The 18,905-nt window shown below is 47.1% G+C and overlaps 1 protein-coding gene across 1 annotated transcript in view; it reads right to left on the bottom strand.

Moving 5' to 3' along the window:
- WNT11 (Wnt family member 11) overlaps positions 1-18,905 on the bottom strand; it is a 45,526-nt gene that overhangs the window by 1,521 nt on the left and 25,100 nt on the right. Inside the window, exons 2-4 of the mRNA XM_063127275.1 lie at positions 17,201-17,436; positions 14,349-14,626; positions 9,458-9,750 (exon numbers count right to left, since the gene is read on the bottom strand). Coding sequence (XP_062983345.1) covers positions 9,458-9,750; positions 14,349-14,626; positions 17,201-17,436 — 807 coding nt within the window. The remainder of the gene's footprint in view (positions 1-9,457; positions 9,751-14,348; positions 14,627-17,200; positions 17,437-18,905) is intronic.

Here is an 18,905-nt window from a genome sequence, read left to right on the forward strand (position 1 = left end):
AGGCCCCTTCCAACTCTGCTATTCTATGATTCTTTGATTCTATGATTCTACTGCAAAGTTTGGAAAAGTGAATTTCGAAGCATATCTGAGTTTTGGTTCATGCATTGGTTCGAAAGTGCAAAATTTGGTGAGTTCGCATTAAAATGTAAACCGAACGAATTCCACCCCCAATGCCTGCATCCAACCAAAGGCACTTTACAGTCTGAACCATAGTCCAGACTACAGAATGCCTTTTGATGTAGTTCCTGGTTAGAGCACTGTGGTGTCAACAACCAACGCATATAAGAACATAATAACATGAGAAGGGCCCTGATGCTGGATCAGACCAAGGGTCCATCTAGTCCAGCACTCTGTTCACACAGTGGCCAACCAGCCATCAGCCAGGGACCAACAAAGCAGGACATGGTGCAACAGCACCCTCCCTCCCATGTTCCCCAGCAACTGGTGCGCACAGCCTTAACTGTCTCGAATACTGGAGATAGCACACAACCATCAGGGCTAGTAGCCTTGGATAGCCTTCGCTATCAGTGGAAAAGCTACAGTCCCTTGACCAACAGCGTGGACATCTCTTCCAAAATCATCTGGTGCTTGGTTGTTTTGGACGCAGCAATAATTCGACATCCAATCAGGTTGACGAAGAGTCAGTGGCGGGATGGGGGAAACAGAGGGCGAAGGGTGGAAAAGGATTGCTGGACTCCACCGTCAGCCACGCTCTCATTTCCATCTTTGGATGGAAATGAATCCAACAAGATTTATACGAAATTCCTCATGAGCTAATGCTTTATGAGAAGTTATGGGATTGATGAAGTGCTGAGATTTTGTTCTCGGACTGCCCTTTTATTTATTTATTTTCTGAGTCAGCTTGGCCTCCTGGTTGTTATTTCAGATTTGCGGTTCTTATCCAGGTTCAATTCCCCACAAACATCTCTTAAGCCTACTCTTCTCATCACCCACTTTTTTCGTGCTGGTGGGGGCAGATGCATGTAAATATTTACAGATCTCTGGAAGGCGCACCAAGATATTCTTTGCAGAAGCACACTCCGTCCCAGAGCCAAAACCTACGACTTGCGCCCACATGCTGTGTGTTTGTCTAGCTTTGGAGCGGAGGCGTTGTTATAGACACACCCCTGTGAGCCAGGACACCCTCCAGTAAAGAAAAAAGAAAACGGGGGGGGGGAACCTCCCCACCCACCCCACAAATATCCACTCCTACACAAATTAGCCAAGAAAAAAAATATTTGGAGCAAAGGTTCACAAGCTTAAAGAGATGCACAGGAGAATGGAACGGTTTAGGAAAGGGGAGAAGGATCTCCTGGGTCGCCAAAAATCAGGGGCAGGATTTGGAGGGCAGATATAGTAGGTAGAGGTGAATCGGTGGAGGGTGGTGACTCTGATGTCAGTGGGGCAGTGAATCCACCCTGGGTTTCAATCAGAACCAGTCGGAAGCATCTTAGATAGAATCATAGAATAACAGAGTTGGAAGGGGCCTACAAGGCCATCAAATCCAACCCCCTGCTCAATGCAGGAATCCACCCTAAAGCATCCCTGACAGATGCTTGTCCAGCTGCCTCTTGAAGGCCTCTAGTGTGGGAGAGCCCACAACCTCCCTAGGTAACTGGTTCCATTGTCACACTGCTCTAACAGTCAGGAAGTTTTTCCTGATGTCCAGCTGGAATCTGGCTTCCTTTAACTTGCGCCCGTTATTCCGTGTCCTGCACTCTGGGAGGATCGAGAAGAGATCCTGGCCCTCCTCTGTGTGACAACCTTTCTAGTATTTGAAGAGTGCTATCATGTCTCCCCTCAATCTTCTCTTCTCCAGGTTAAACCTGCCCAGTTCTTTCAGTCTCTTTTCATAGGGCTTTGTTTCCAGACCCCTGATCATCCTGGTTGCCCTCCTCTGAACACGCTCCAGCTTGTCTGCGTCCTTCTTGAATTGTGGAGCCCAGAACTGGACGCAATACTCTAGATGAGGCCTAACCAGGGCCGAATAGAGAGGAACCAGTACCTCACGTGATTTGGAAGCTATACTTCTATTAATGCAGCCCAAAATAGCATTGGCCTTTCTTGCAGCCATATCGCACTGTTGGCTCATATTCCGCTTGTGATCTACAACAATTCCAAGATCCTTCTCATTTGTAGTATTGCTGAGCCAAGTATCCCCCATCTTGTAACTGTGCCTTTGGTTTCTATTTCCTAAATGTAGAACTTGGCCTTTATCCCTATTAAATTTCATTCTGTTGTTTTCAGCCCAGCACTCCAGCCTATCAAGATCACTTTGAAGTTTGTTTCTGTCTTCCAGGGTATTAGCTATCCCACCCAATTTTGTGTCATCTGCAAATTTGATAAGCGTTCCCTGCACATCCTCGTCCAAATCATTAATAAAAATGTTGAAGAGCACTGGGCCCAGTGCTTCAACATAGCTCCTTTAGAGGTCCAACTGGTTCTGATGGAAACCCAGAGCAGATTCACCACCCCACAGACATCGAAGCCACCAGCCTCCACTGGGATGTATGTGCGTGTAACCCTCTCCCATCTCTCACTCCAAGATGAAGCACCATGTCTGGGAACCCAGGCTGGGGAAAAGGGCCAGGGGGCAGGAGTACGGTGGCCATGTGTCATCGGACTGTCCTCTCTTTGAAGAGGGCCCCCTGTCCAATTCCAGTTTAATTTTTAAAAATTATTTATTACATTTCTAATCCACCCAATAACCATTGTTCTTTGGGCTGATTACAAACAGGTTTAAAGAAAAAAACCAGAAGCTATCATGGCAGCAGGCTGAACAGCCAGGCCCACATCTCACCTAGTCAAAGGCTTCCCCCACCAAAGTGAGATTTACTGGATTTCTATTCAAATTCTAATCATTATTTCTAAATTTGCATCTATAGGTATAAATAGGAAAAGGAAAGGAACCTCTCGTGCAAGCACTGAGTCATTACTGACTCTTGGAGGGATGTCAGCTTTCGCTGATGTTCTCTTGGCCGGCCTTATAGCGGGGTGGTTTGCCGTTGCCTTCCCCAGCCGTTATTAGCTTTCCCCCAGCTAACTGGGGACTCATTTTACCGACCTCGGGAGGATGGAAGGCTGAGTCGACCCGAGCCGGCTGCCTGAAACCAGCTTCCGCTGGGATTGAACTCAGGCCGTGGGGAGAGTTTCAGCTGCAGAAACTGCTGCTTTACCGCTCTGCGCCACACGAGGCTATTTATAGGTATAAATAAGTGTATGCAAATTTTATGCAAACATGTGTCCTCTTTTTGTGCTTATTTGATAAGTCATGAATACTGGGCCTCAAGGCAGCCTTACAAACTTTAAAACATAAACATTTTAAAACCTACGAAAAGAAATATACTGTACACACTCCGCCCCCTGAGAAGATGTTGCTCTGAGCTCTCCGTGTTAGCTCTGAACATGGAGTTAATGAAACAGCTTCTAAAACCACCATGAGATTACGCATTGGTGGCAGTGGAAACCGCTGGATGCAAAGATGGCGGCGGTGGCGGACGGCGAAGCAGGTAACTTGGGAATGGAGGAGAGGGCTTACCTGGTGCCTCCGCCTTCCGCGGCAGCGGACAGCGGAGGCACAAGGGAAGTGGGGACAGTTTTCTGGCTGACGGCTGCGCGGCCGGCACTCAGAAAACTCCGAGTCACCTCGGAGGGCCCGAATTTGGCCTTGGCTTTGGTGCGCGGCCTACTTCTGGTCTTATGGATCAGCAGCAATGGAAGCCGCTGAACACAAAGATGGCAGTGGTGGTGGTGGTGGAGCAGATAAGTGGGCAATGGGGGGGCGGGGGCTTACCTGCTCCGCCACGGCCACCTTTGCGTTCGGCGGCTTCCAATGCCGCCAACGCATAAGACAGGAAGTAGGCCGCGTTGTTGTTGTTGTTGTTGTTGTTGTCCAATGAAGAATACGTTTTGCATTATCTGCTATCATTTGCCCCTCACATTAAACCAACGGTGAACATTTATGGTGGTGGAGTAAAGAAACTGAACAATCTTGTTTAAATTATAAAGTTTCAGGTGGGTTTTCCCTACAAGGAAGATCCATCCAAAAGACGAGCAGAAACCATCTTTCTCCCGGGTAAATGCGCACTTGTTATCGGCCGTCATAAATCTGCAGAGCTGCTTAACGAATCAATTCCTGTCTAGATTTATCTTCCTCTCCAGACCGTTTCCCCTTTGCTTAACAAGACCGTGGCAGAGATAAACGTTAAGGTAGTGGGGACATCAATCTCTTCACTAGGGCCGGCCTGTCGCAAACGTAACCCTCAAGGGACACACACCAGCTCTGTGGAAAGCTAAACCGCAGCTTCCCATGTAGACCTGAATGTTTACAGCATCTGAAAGGATTTTTGCAGCGTCCGAAGAGGGTAGGGCCCTTTTGCAAGAACGCCAACTCCAGATACAGGATCTGAATGCTCCCCAAAGCTTGGGCGTGTTTAGGTTTCAGGAGTTTAGTTCAGCCTCGCTTCCAGTTTCAATGTTTTTTTGTTGAAAAGAAAGAAAGAAAGAAAGAAAGAAAACCAGGTTCAGTTTCCAACATGGCCCCAGGATCATGAAGAACAGATTCCAAGTTTCTCTCTAAATGTTTCTAACAACTCCATGCTCACGTTTAGGGGGAATTTTTTTTTAAATGCTCCACTTCAGTCCCTACTTTCCCCAGCCACCTCCCTCAGGAATTCACACTTGGGGAAAGAACTCGAAAGAAGCTAATTATAGGACTATAGCAGGCCAAAGTGGAAGAGTCCTAACCAGTTGACCCATCCAACCACCTGCTAGCGTGAAAGGATTCCCTTTGGTGCATGATGCAACTCTAGACATAATGGAGGCAATTCAATACTCCCCAAATCATCCCCATCATCTTTTTAAGTGACCCAAAGTTTGCTTCAATTAACAGGACACGAGTGGCTTCCTAGGTTTCCCTCGCCTTCCTCCCCACCATCCATATACATCTTCCTTTCTAGTTCACCTTTTACAAGACAAGCCTGGGAAAGTGACTTCACAGCCCCACTGGGCTCCAAACGCAATGGATTCAGCAGAGATGTGGGCTTCCAAAGTCACACCAATAAGTTGTTGTATTTCAAGTCAGGCCGTTGGGTCCACCTAGCTTGGTATTGGTGGCAGGGCTGGTGCCAGACTATTTTGCGCCCTAGGCAAGGTGAGCTACTTTCACACACACACACACACACACTGCCAACTTTGATTTTTAAGAACCTATGTTTCCTGGAAAAAATAAGAACCACAAAACTTGAAACTGCTAAATTTATTTTCAAGTGCAAGAAATACGTCATGCCAATTATAGCAAACAAACTGGAAAGGAACGTCTATGGGTCTAAAATGCATTATTATATAGGAGTATCACCTCCAAATCATCCCCCCCCCGCAACTCACATGCACATGCACACACACACTTAGCATCACTCACTCCAAACAAACACACGCATGAACACATGCATTCACTCAAAGACCCCCTGCACCCCATTCACCCAGACATTCTCTCTCTCTCTCTTCTAGGCGCATTCTGGAAGTCCGAACAGGGAGCCGCCCCACCCCAGCGTCCCTGGCTTTGCTTTGGCTGGGCGGGCGCGGGGCGCCATCTCGCCCACCCAGGCCCAGCTGAATCCTCGGGCCGGGCCGTCTCACAGCCAACACGCATGAGTGCTGCGCTGTGCCTGGTGCCCCTCTTAGCTTGGCGCTCTAGGCGGCCGCCTGAGTGGCCTCTATGGTAGCACCGGCCCTGATTGGTGGCAGCTCTTTCAAGCGACGGCTATCCTTTGAGATGCCAGGGACTGGAGTATGATTGAACTTCCCAATTTCCCTGCATTTAGTTCTCATATCTCAAGAAGGAGGAGGAGGAGGAGGAGGAGGAGGAGGAGAAGAAGAAGAAGAAGAAGAAGAAGAAGAAGAAGAAGAAGAAGAAGAAGAAGAAGAAGAAGAAACAACCATGACAACATGGGGAGGTATAAGGTAGACACCACATCTTCCTCCTTCAAATATCAAGAGCAAATTGTGCAAAAAACTGGATGCGCCTTCCGTCTGTGCTCAAACCATAAATCCATTAATAGCACCAGTTAATCCATTAATGTTCACAGAGGGGGGTGGAATTGGGAAGACCCAGGGAGTGAGGAAAGGAGGAACATGCCCTGGCTGCATCGTACTTCCAACATCTCCTTTTAGCTGGTCCCTTGAGGGCCGTTTGCAGCCGACTTGAAAGGGAAAAACCTCTTCCTTCTTACTCTGCCAGCCCAACGTGAACATGAGTGTGTGAAGCATTAGGGCATCGTTTGAGGGGGGCAGGGCGGATATGGGGTGGGTGGGGGTGGGTGGGAGAAAGAGAAAGGAAGGAAGCACACGTCAGAACGTCGTGTGGAATCACTTAAAGTGCTTTCAGTCAAACAGATCCATTTTAAAGGCAATGGCGAAAGCTTCCCAAAGTGGAAGTTTAAATAGCGTAAAATATTAAAGGCGCTCAGGGACCCATAAAGCCATTTGGAAAACATCCATATGAACATTACGCATTTATGTGTGGGAAGTGTGAACTATATTTTATACATATCCTCACACGCGCACATTCTAGATCTCCTTCTGCTCCTGCAAAAAAAGGCCTTCTCCTGCCCCCAATGGGGAGCTGCCTTAAAGAGACTGGAAATACTGGTCCATTTGGCCAAGTACGTCTATTGTAACTGGGAACAGCTCTTGAAGGCCCTTTTCCGCAACCCAGAGCCTGTTCTTAACTGGAGATCTTGGGACGTCAACCTGTGGCCTTCTGCGTTCACAGAAGGAGACACTTCGCCACCAAGCTTGGGACTCTCCGTTCCATTTAGCCATGTATTTCATCTCAGCTACGTGTATAGGGCAGGGAAGAACAGTGGCGTGGTTGTAGGTCAGTGGGAAGAGGACCGCTTTGCATGCAGAAGGTCTCTGGTTCAATCCCCGGCTTCTCCAGGTAGGACTAGGAAGAAATTCTACCTGAAACTCTGGACAGCTGCTGCCAGCCAGTGTTGACCATACTGGACTAGATGGATCAATGGTCTGACTTATGGTAAGTTAAAGTAAAATAGAAGGCTGTGGTTGAAAATAACAATAGTACAAACACTCAACCACAAAGGTACTAAGAAAGTTTTATAGACGAATCATTCAAAAGATATCACAAATGTACAAAAGACAGGCATATAGATAACATTTACAAGATGTTCATCAAACATTCATAATGAAGCCTACAATAAGCTGGCATCCATTAAACATTCATGACAAGAATCAATGATCTCATAAATATGCGTCTAATAAATAATCTCATAAAGCGTCTAATAAACAGTAGTCCGGTACTTTTATTAGACGCTTTATGAAATTATTTATTAGACGCATATTTATGAGATCATTGATTCTTCTCATGAATGTTTAATGGATGCCAACTTATTGTAGGCTTCATTATGAATGTTTGATGAACATCTTGTAAATGTTATCTATATTAGGGGTGTGCACGGACCCCCCGATCCTTTTCGTGGCCGATTCCCAAATTGCAGATCAGGCCCGCTCCGTCCCAGCTTCACTAGAGCCCGCGGCTCAACCAGGAAGTGTAGGCCGCAATCGGGGCCTACAGTTCCTGGTTGAGCCGTGGGCTCTAGTGAAGCTGGGATGGGCCGCGACGGACACAGGTAAGGGGGAGGAGGGAGGGGGCCTCACCTGACGCCACTCCCCGCCACTGCGGAGCTCCAATTCGGAGCCGGAGCTCCGGAGCGGAGTGGCCCCCAGGTGGATCGAGGTGGGGCGGAGCGGGCCCGATCCGCAATTTGCGGATCGGGCGCGAAGAGGATCGGGGGGGTCCGTGCACACCCCTAATGCAGAATACAGACCTACGCAGTCCCTGTTCTTCTTCCTTGCTGCCAAACAGGGCCAACCCTCCCATGAAGCAGAGGGAGGTGCCCACATCAGACGGCAGAGCAGGAGTGGTGGCAAATTGCACTGCTACCCTCAGCTCCCAGGAAAGCCTGCCTCCATCCCACCTCCTCCAGCGGGTGCTCTGGAGAGCTGCGCTAGCAACTTTCCCATCATGGCATTTGTTGCAGAGAGCGGCCGATGGGACTCTCTAGAGCAGCTGCCTGCCCTGTGTTTGCCTGGCTGCACGGAGAGCCACGTTTCTGGAAGGAGGGGCTGTGGAGGTCTTGTGAGAGCTTGCCAAGGTCATGTGAGAACTCTAGTGAGATCTGGCCAAGCTCTTGTGATAGCCCTGCAGCTATTTCTTCCACTGGGTGGCTCTCTATGTGACAAGTCATCAGACAGTGGGTGGCAGCGGCAAAGGTAAGGGGGCACAGGATGGGGGAAGGGGAAGGAAGTGGTGTGTGATGGGGTGGTGGTGGTGTGTATTCCATCCCACCTCAGGTGGCGAGTAAGCTGGTGCCCAGGCGGCTGCAGAAGGTGGCTCACGTCTAGGAGAGGCTGGTTGCAAGGGATTCCATTCTGGCTTTTAATTACAACCAACCAGAAAGCCAACGGAGCTATCCAAGGTGCTGAACCTGATGACTACCCCAAAATGACTACCAAACAGAAAGCCACCAATGTAGAGGAATCCAAAATATCCCGCAGGTATAAAGCATGATGAGGCCGTGGCATGCACACAACCATTCCTGATATGAAAAAGCCCACCCCAGAAATACTTGGGGGATACTTGGCTCAGCAATACTACAAATGAGAAGGATCTTGGAATTGTTGTGGATTACAAGCTGAATATGAGCCAACAGTGCAATGTGGCTGCAAGAAAGGCATATGCTATTTGGGCTGCATTAATAGAAGTCTAGCTTCCAAATCACGTGAGGTACTGGTTCCTCTCTATTCGGCCCTGGTTAGGCCTCATCTAGAGTATTGCGTCCAGTTCTGGGCTCCACAATTCAAGAAAGACGCAGACAAGCTGGAGCGTGTTCAGAGGAGGGCAACCAGGATGATCAGGGGTCTGGAAACAAAGCCCTATGAAGAGAGACTGAAAGAACTGGGCCTGTTTAGCCTGGAGAAGAGAAGATTGAGGGGAGACATGATAGCACTCTCCAAATACTTAAAAGGTTGTCACACAGAGGAGGGCCAGGATCTCTTCTCAATCCTCCCAGAGTGCAGGACACGGAATAACGGATTCCTGCAATGAGCAGAGAGTTGGACTCAATGGCCTTTTAGGCCCTTTCCGACTCTACTATTCTATGATCCTAAGGTTCTGTGAGTCCTGACCCTGGAGCAAAAAGGATTTGCAAAACATGGATTCTCAAATTCACTGCCCAGCTTTGTGGATCCTGGCACCAGCTCTTGTTCACTGAGTATCCAGCACAGAATGAAGGTGATTATAGCAACTCATGTACGTTGATACGTATTTGGAAGAGGCTGCTAAGGGACAGGTGTACTAAGTCAAAGATGCACAAATCAGAGGGGGGGGGGAGCTAAGTCAAGGGTGCACCAGATCCGCCACATGGTGGACATTTACCTGTCTTGGGTCCCGTGTGAGCCCACTTTCTCGTTCTTCATGCAGAAATCAGGCGAGCTTTGCAGGTAGACCAATTCCGTCTCCTTGATGGGACGGATATCAAGATCCTTGGGGACCAGGTGCTTGCGGGTACCCATGGGGCGATGCACCACCTTGGTAGCCGATAGGTATTTGTTTTTTAAGTCCAGGGCAATGTCTCTCAGCTCCTGAAGCCCCCTCCAGCAAGTCTTGATGGAGCAGGAGCCAGACACTCCGTGGCATTTGCATTTCATTTCCAAAGAAGCTTTCAGGGCCTGCGAAAAAGAGCAATGTGCAGATTTTGAAGCGATCCTTCCTCATCGCCCAAACGTCCACCACCAGCATCACCACTGCCCCTCCCCTCTCAAGGAATGCTGAAAGGAGCACGTGTCCTCAGTGGGTTACAATCAAGAGCTGCGTGTCTCAGGGACCAAAATGCAAATCAACATTACTTGTGTATCTTTTGCATATTTGTGTAGATTTTGCTGGCGTTCATCCCTTTCCCCCCTTGACCTCCCTTCCCTTCTGTTCCTGTTCCTGCTTTCGGTCATCTTTAGGGTGACCATACGATTGGATTTGCCTGGATTTCCCAGGTTTTTGATGACAAATCCGGGAGGGGGAGAGGAAATCTGGATTTTTCCAAAGAGCAGCTCTAATGGGAATTAACAAAAATGCTTATAACTCTGTCATTTTTTAAGATAAAGACATGAAACTTGGCATGATGGTAGCTCTTAGGAAGGGCTTTAGTCATACCAAATTTGAAACAGATCCGTTCATCCATTGATTTTTTAGAATTTTTTTAAAAATTGAAGTTTTAAAATTATTATTTTTAAAATCGTCATTTTAAAGATAAAGAGATGAAAGTTGGCACCATGATAGCTTTTAGGTAGAGCTTTAGCCATACCAAATTTGAAACAGATCTGTTCATCCATTGATTTTTAGGATTTTTTTAAAATTTGAGGATTTAATTTTTTTTAAAAAAATGTTATTTTTAAAGATAAAGAGATGAAACTTGGCACCATGATTGCTCTTAACAAGGACTTTAGCTATGCCAAGTTTGAAACAGATCTGTCCATCCATTGAGTTTTAGGATTTTTAAAAAAGTTTGAGGTTTTAAAATTATTATTTTTAAATAATTTTAACATGGCGAACATGTTGTCCTCCTTTTTGGTTTCCAAAATATGGTCACCCTAGTCATCTTGCCCCACTGTCAATTCTTTTGATTGTAAGTTCCTGTGGGCAGGGACCCACCATTTTTGCTTACTCTGTTACTTCTGAATCATGCTGCATGTTCAGCAGTGGAATATTGATGCTGACGACGATGCCGCATAATTTATTCTGCTTTTCAAGTCAAAGGCAGAAAGGCATCAACGTTCTTGTCCAGTCACCCACGAGCCCTTGAGATTCTGCCTGGCACTTTTCGATGGGATGCGGAAACAGCAAAACATGGGTGGCCAAATGAAAGCCACAATCAAATGTAGTCAAGGAGTGGAATGGGTGGATGCATTTCACATATCTGTTTTAAAACAAAATTGAAGGGGCTTGGGACCATGCTATCCAGGGACTAGGGTTAACCCTTTCCTCCTGTGTCATGGTCCTGATGACGTTCAGCCCCACTTGAAGCTGCTATTGATCTCAGGAGGGAAGTTTTCATGGACACCAATAGCTTATGCAAGAGGGGGGGGGTTCCATTGGGAGCATGGCATGGAATAGGGTGACCGCATGAAAAGGAGGGCAGGGCTCTTGTATCTTTAACAGTTGCATAAAAAGAGAATTTCAGCAGGTGTCATTTATATGCATGCAGCACCTGGTGAAAGTCCCTCTTCGTGACAACAGTTAAAGCTGCAGGATCCTTGTCCTCTTTTGTATCTGGTCAAGAGGGCAGGGCCCCGTAGCTTTAACTGTTGTGATGAAGAGGGACTTTCACCAGGTGCTGCATGCATATAAATGACAGATGCTGAAATTCTCTTTTCTATACACCTGTTAAAGATACAGGAGCCCTGTCCTCCTTTCCGTAGGTTCACCCTAGCATGGAAGAAGATGGCTAACCTCCCTCCGCGTGCAGTCTGAACCTAATCCTAAGCGCCCACCCACTGGTATTTAGTTACTTTTAAAAGCATCGACAACACAGGCGTATGAAAAACATCCACTTATTCCATGTAGGCCCACACAATTCCCAGGATGCTCAGTTCCCTTGTCATGGACAGAGCCAATGTAGCTGGCCTTTTGGGAAGGGTGACTTCAAAAATTAAGCCCTTGCTCAATGCAGAATATGATCCCTCTTCAAATTCACTCACCAAACCACACTGAAGCGAGAGCCTGCAGATCTAGTCTGGTGGCTCTGATTTTGTTGGGGCTATGAATCCATCTTGAGGTTAAACAGAACCAGCCTAAACGCTAAAGGAGCTATCCAAGGTGCTGAACCATAGCCCAACTAGGTTCAGCCACCATGGATAGCTCCTTTCAGATTGTGGATGGTTCTGAATGAAACCTAGAATAGATGCACTACCCTACTGAAATGAGAGCCACTAGCCTCCGCTAGCCACAAGACTTCCATTTTATCTGCACCACATCTAAGGCAGTATCCAATGCTGCTGCTATGCTAGCAGAGATTACTGCTAGCACACCGCCAAGCTAGGGCTGGCTAGCGCAAGCAGAAAGTAGCCAAAATTACCAATGGTACAAATCAGCCATGGTTGCAGCAGGGAGCTCTGGCGATTTGTTCCATTCCGGAAGCAGTAGTTTCGGTTAGTTTCCTGGATTGCGCTAGGAAGTTCCAGTTTCCAGTTGCACCAGTGGTTTTTCCGCTAGCACAACGTCTTTAGAACTGGCAGGTTTCCAGCAACGGATATTGCCCCTAGTGTTCAGTCTTGGAATTGCACATACAAACTCCCTTTAAGTAGATGTTCTTTCTTTCTTTTCTTTAAAAGAATGAAAGACAAATCTGGAAATCAGGGTTATCAAGAAAGTGCCACCCCCATGGGTTATTTTACATGGCGAGATGGATCTTGGCAAGTAGCCGTTCAACCTGCTCAGTGCCACAGATGGGCAAAATTCCTGACAGATGTGATCGCCCGTTTGGCTGTACCCTTTGAACCGTTGTTATTACGGGGAATAAACGTTCCACTTTTAAACTCAGTTTTCTGCCTGCTTTGTCAATTCAGTCTGGCTAGCTGCAGATGGGCAATTTGTGAGTTAAACCTCAGCCAGATATTGATTTAAAGTGATTTGCTGGAGGTGGGGAGTTCGAAAGCCGCTAAATCAGAAACCATAGTAGGAACCAGTGATTGTAGACATGACAAAGGAAAAGAGATTACATTTGGCTGGAAAGCAGTGGGAAATGGCAGAATTACAGTGCGAAAATCGGTGACCTGTAATATTTTGAAAGAGGGGAAAGTAGGGTGACCTTTTGGAAAGGAGGACCGGGCTCCTGTATCTTTAACAGTTGTATAGAATAAGGAATTTCAGCAGGTGCTATTTGTACTCATGCAGCACCTGGTGAAATTCCCTCTTCATCACAACAGTTAAAGCTGCAGGAGACCTGCCCTCTTTACCAGATACAAAAGAGGACAAAGATCCTGCAGCTTTAACTGTTGTAATGAAGAGGGAATTTCACCAGGTGCTGCATGAATACAAATGGCACCTGCTGAAATTCCCTTTTCTAGACAGCTATTAAAGATACAGGAGCCCTGTCCTCCTTTTCATATGGTCACCCTAGGGGAAAGATTCTGTCTACCGAGAAACAGGAATATGGTAAGAGGTGTATGTCTGGGTTCACACAGTCCTTGGAATGGCAGGTGCTGGGCCCACGATTCTGATTCACTAATAGAGCTCGGTGCGTAGGTGCTGTCTTAAAGGGAAGTCCCCACAAGCACTCTTGAAATGCTTTCCTGAAATCATATAAACCAAGCATTCCTGAAATCGTATAGGAGAAAAATAGCACAAATCCCGTCTACGCAGAGCTGTGTGCATGTCCCAGAGCTGGGACTAGCCAAAGACCGTTTAGTGCCAGGGCAGAGAATCCAAAGGGTACGCCAGGTCTTAAAGTAAGCCAGGAAGAGGCAGGCACTCAAGTTATGCAGGGATGCCTCTTCTGGGTTTGAGAAGGAGGAGCCCAACCAGAGTCCGCAACTTTATGGAACCAGATGGGACTCTCCTGGATCCCTGTGTTGCCTGATGCTTGCTGAACTAATAATAATAATAATAATAATAATAATAATAATAATAATAATAATAATAATTTATTTGTTACCCGCCTCTCCCTCTGGATCGAGGCACGGATAGCTGCAATACCACCCTCTAGCCATACATAAGGTGGCGCTGAAGAGCAACAGAGACCATGTAAATCTATCTGATACTGACCCTGTTCAGAAGACACGCTAAGCCATGGTGGTTAAGCATTTTGAGCTAATATTATGGCTTAGCATGTCATGTGAACCATTCCTAACCATGGTGGCAACATAACCACGGTTTAAACACACTCACCAGCTATTTCCTGAAAAAGGGTTAGCCGCCTAAACCATGGCTTAGTGTGTTGTCTTGAACAGGCCCACTGAATCAGAGAGGTTCAAACCCAATACAGCATACTGTGACTTGTAATGGTTCCCTAAGGTCTCAAGCAGATGTCTTTTTCAGCCCTACCTGGAAATGGCAGGGAATGGAACTGCTTTACATCTAAACTACCTACCTTGTGGGTTAGGTCTATCTCACCTCTGTTACCCAGGATCTGCCCCTTTCCCCCATGACAGGCCATTTGCCTCCGACCAGCACTACCTAGTTTGTACACAGGATAATCCCACCGCTGACTCCTACTGAGTCTCGTTAACCCCAGATGATGATCGCATAATGACAAGAACTCTCTCGGATTGGTTACCTGTCTCCCTACTTCACTGTTGTGCAGATGCATCAGCTTATTGGCTTGTGATCCTGATTTTTTCATCTTCATGGGAGCATCTGAAAATTTGGACCCCATGACAAGACCATAGTTGAGGTTGTCAGCACATCCTCCCCAGCGATACCCTGGTCCAGGTGTCTCACCTGGGATGGGACCACAGGAGCAGCCAGGGAGGTCCCCGGTGGTGCAGGCTCTTGCAATGGTGTGGCTGATGGCTGCGGCGGAGAGGGCGTACACAAAGGCGGACTCCCTGGTACCTGGAAGACAGGAAGACAAGCCGTGCCAGCCATCAGTAGGCCCCTATAGGATCCGCTTCTGTTTCTACAAATGAATCGTGACACACATCGGACCAGCCTTCTCCAATCTTATGCCTTCTGGACGCTCAACATCTAAGGTCCTCCTCCGAGTGCCTACTCCGAGGGAAGCTTGGAGGATGGCAACAAGGCAGAGGGCCTTTTCAGTGGTGGCCCCCCAATTGTGGAATGATCTCCCCGACGAGGCTCGCCTGGCGCCAACATTGTTATCTTTTTGGCGCCAGGTCAAGACCTTTCTCTTCTCCCAGGCATTTAACAACATATGCTAAGTTTGTTTGTTTTTTAATGGACCCCAGAACTGTTGTTGTTTAAAATGGATACTGTTTTATACTGTCGTTTTTATATTTTTGATGGTTTAAAATTTTGTATACTTTTTAATGTTCACTGTTTTTAACTTTTGTAAAACGCCCAGAGAGCTCCGGCTATGGGGCGTTATATAAATGTAATAAATAATTAAATAAATAAATTTAAATGACTCCCATCATCCCTGATGCTTGGCCAGGTTAGCTGGAGCTGATGGGCACTGGAGTCCAAATGCATTAGATCCTCCAAACAATATTGAAGGATGAGTAAGAACAGGTCCTTGCTCTTATCCGCATTTGATATCCAACAATATTTGATTTTAGTACTTGGCATTTGATTTAATATTGGATATTTGGCAGAATTCAATGGTGGAAACTCGTCCAATATTCAGAGTCTGCATTTCCACATTTGGGGCACATAAGAACATAAGACAAGTCCTGTTAGATCATATTAATGGACTATCTAGTCCAGCATTCTGTTCCCACCATGGCCAAACAGATGTCCCAATGGGAAGCTCACAAGGCAGACATGAATGCAATAGCGTCCTCCAGCCCATGTTCCCCAGCAACTGGTATAGAGAAGAATGCTTCCTCTGATAATGGTGGTAATATGTAGCCGTCATCACTTGTAGCCATTGATAGCCTTCTCCTCTGTGAATCTGTCTAAGTCCCTTGAAAAACTGTCCAGGCTGGTGGCCATCATTCCAACTTGTGGCATCAAATTCCATAGTTCAACTATTTGAATCATAGAATCATAGAATAGCAGAGTTGGAAGGGGCCTACAAGGCCATTGAGTCCAACCCCCTGCTCAATGCAGGAATCCACCCTAAAGCATCCCTGTCAGATGGTTGTCCAGCTGCCTCTTGAAGGCCTCTAGTGTGGGAGAGCCCACAACCTCCCTAGGTAACTGATTCCACCATCGCACTGCTCTAACAGTCAGGAAGTTTTTCCTGATGTCCAGCCGGAATCTGGCTTCCTTTAACTTGAGCCCATTATTCCGTGTCCTGCACTCTGGGAGGATCGAGAAGAGATCCTGGCCCTCCTCTGTGTGACAACCTTTTAAGTATTTGAAGAGTGTGATCATGTCTCCCCTCAATCTTCTCTTCTCCAGGCTAAACATGCCCAGTTCTTTCAGTCTCTCTTCATAGGGCTTTGTTTCTAGACCTCTGATCATCCTGGTTGCCCTCTTCTGAACACGCTCCAGCTTGTCTGCATCATTCTTGAATTGTGGAGCCCAGAACTGGACACAATACTCTAGATGAGGCCTGAGATGTGTGAAGATGTCTTTGATGTGTGAAGATGTCTTTGATGTGCCTTTGATGTGTGAAGAAGTCCTTCCTTTTACCTGTCTTGAATTTCTCACTATTCAGCTTCATGGGTGGACCCCCATTGAGTTCTAATATTATGGGAAAGTAATGAAAACTTCTATCTATCCACTTTCTCTACACCTGGCATCATTTTATACACCTCTATCATTACTCCCTATTACTCACCATTTTTCAAAGGTAAAAAGCCCCAAGCATAGTGATCTTTGCATATAGGGGAGTTGCTCCAACCCCTTGATAATTTTGGTTGCCCTTTTCTGCGTCGTTCCCAGCAGGACTGCGCATAGCACGCCCCCCCCTCACTTCAGAGGCCAATTCAGGAGCTCAGAATCAGCCCCAATTCAGTTTGGGGTGTTTCGGGACTGGGCTTGACCCACTTTGGATTTCCAAAATGTGGTTTGGACACCTCTCACCACCCCCCTCCAAAGCAGGCTCTTTATAGGCATTGTAGTTTGGGATTGAAAATCCAGGAAAACTACAGAGGCGCCATCTTTGTTTAAAATGGTGGCTCTAATCAAGGACGTGCAGGTAAGGTAAGTCACAAAGTTGTTGGATTGAGGGGTGAGTGGGGAATCCAGTGGAGGTCACCACTGCAGCAGCTCGTCACCTCCCCAGTCTCTTTGGACCCATTCCAATCAGACTTGGGGTGCCTTGGCCCAATCTGGCACCACTCTGGATTCAGGCCGAAGCGGGCTGAATCGGCCCACTTCGGCTCGGATTCAGAACAAGGCGGTGCACAGCCCTTGTTCCCAGCTCTCCCTTGCGGTTTTTGAGACGCAGAGACCAGAGACATCAGACACATGGCTCATTTGCGGAACGAAGGCAGCCGGCTCGTGTTTCGCGCCAACAATTCCGTCCCATTCCCGGAAGAGAACGCGTTTTCTCTTTACCTCTCTCCAAATCGAGCAGGTAGTTGGGTGCCAGCTCAATGGAGGAGCAATTCCACCGCATGTCCGAGAAGGCTTTGCGGCACGTCTTGATCACCTCCCGGGCGGCCTGGATGATGGTTTGCATCAACTCCAAGTTGCTGCGGCAGAGTTGCACTTGCGAAACTACCAGCCCTTCCAGCTGCTTGCAGTGTTGCGTCTGATTCAAGGCAAGGACCGGGGGAGTCTTGAACAAGGCTCTAAGAAGGAAAGAAGAATCCAACGGACCCAAATTAGAAAATCTTTACAATCCTTGAACATCCCAAAGTAGTATTTATTTATTGCATTTGTATTCCACCCTATATCACTAGGATCTCAGGGTTGTCGCCACACCTAAAAAAAGGATATTATAGAGCTGGGGAAAGTGCAGAAAAGGGCAACTAAAATGATTAAGGGGCTGGAGCATCTCCCCTACGAGGGAAGGTTACATCAACTGGGATTGTTTAGCTTGGGAAAAAGGAGGCTAAAGGGAGACCTGATAGAGGTGTATAAAATCATGCATGGTATGGAGAATGTGGACAGGGAGACATTTTTCTCCCTCTCTCAAAATACTAGAACCCAACAGGGTCATCCCATGAAACTGATTGGTGGGAGATCCAGGACAAATAAAAGGAAGGACTTCTTCACACAGAGCACAGTTACATTATGGAACTCACTACCACAAGATGTAGTGAGGGCCACCAATCTGGATGGCTTTAAAAGGGGGGTGGAAAAATTCCTGGAGGCAAAGGCTATCAATGGCTACTAGCCCTGATGGTTGTGTGCTATCTCCAGTATTCGAGGCAGTAAGCCTTGTGCACCAGTTGCTGGGGAACATGGGTGGAAGGGTGCTGTTGCACCATGTCCTGCTTGTTCATCCCTGGCCAATGGCTGGTTGGCCACTGTGTGAACAGAGTACTGGACTAGACAGACCCTTGGTCTGATCCAGCATCAGGGCTCTTCTGATGTTCTGATGTTCTTAGGGTGGTATACAGATAAAATCATACAATATAAAACAATAAATATACACAGCTAAAAACAAATTGAACCATCAATCAAGTTAAAACCAATATATAATTTAATATATTGACCCGGTGCTTGTGACTCCTCTAGAACAACCTGGTTATGCTAGCTGGGAATGATGGGATTTGCAGCCCAGCACATCTGGAGGGTGCCAGGTTGGGGATGACTGAACAGGACTGTTTGACAGTGCAATCCTATGTACGCTTAGGCAGATAAAAGTCCTTTTTTCAGTCTAAACATACATAGGATTGTGACCTCAATCGTACTAAAAGATTCAGAATTTGAAAGCTGAGTGCACCACAAAGCCCAGCCCATCTAGGTCGAAACGCGCGGCTCCCATCGCTTCTCTGTCGCCGTTCCGACATCGCTTCCTGAAAACAGGAAGTAATTAGTCCCATTCCATCCGGTAGGAGAGAGCAGCAACCGGACTTTCTCTGGGGGGGTTTTGCGGTGCAATTAAAGGCCAGAAGGGGCGGAAGACGCGCAAGAGGCAGACGACGTCATGTGAGCAATTTATGAGTGCCCAGGAACGAGCGTGCAGTAAAACACGCGTGTCCAGATTGTGCGACACTTTCCATTTTTGATTTACCCCTTCCGAAAATATCCTATGCTGTTTGCACAGCTCTGGAACTGAACTGAAACTATCTCCCTTGTTTTGTGCTCATTT

The sequence above is a fragment of the Elgaria multicarinata genome, chromosome 5, assembly GCF_023053635.1.
Source record: "Elgaria multicarinata webbii isolate HBS135686 ecotype San Diego chromosome 5, rElgMul1.1.pri, whole genome shotgun sequence".
NCBI classification, from domain to species: Eukaryota; Metazoa; Chordata; class Lepidosauria; order Squamata; family Anguidae; genus Elgaria; species Elgaria multicarinata.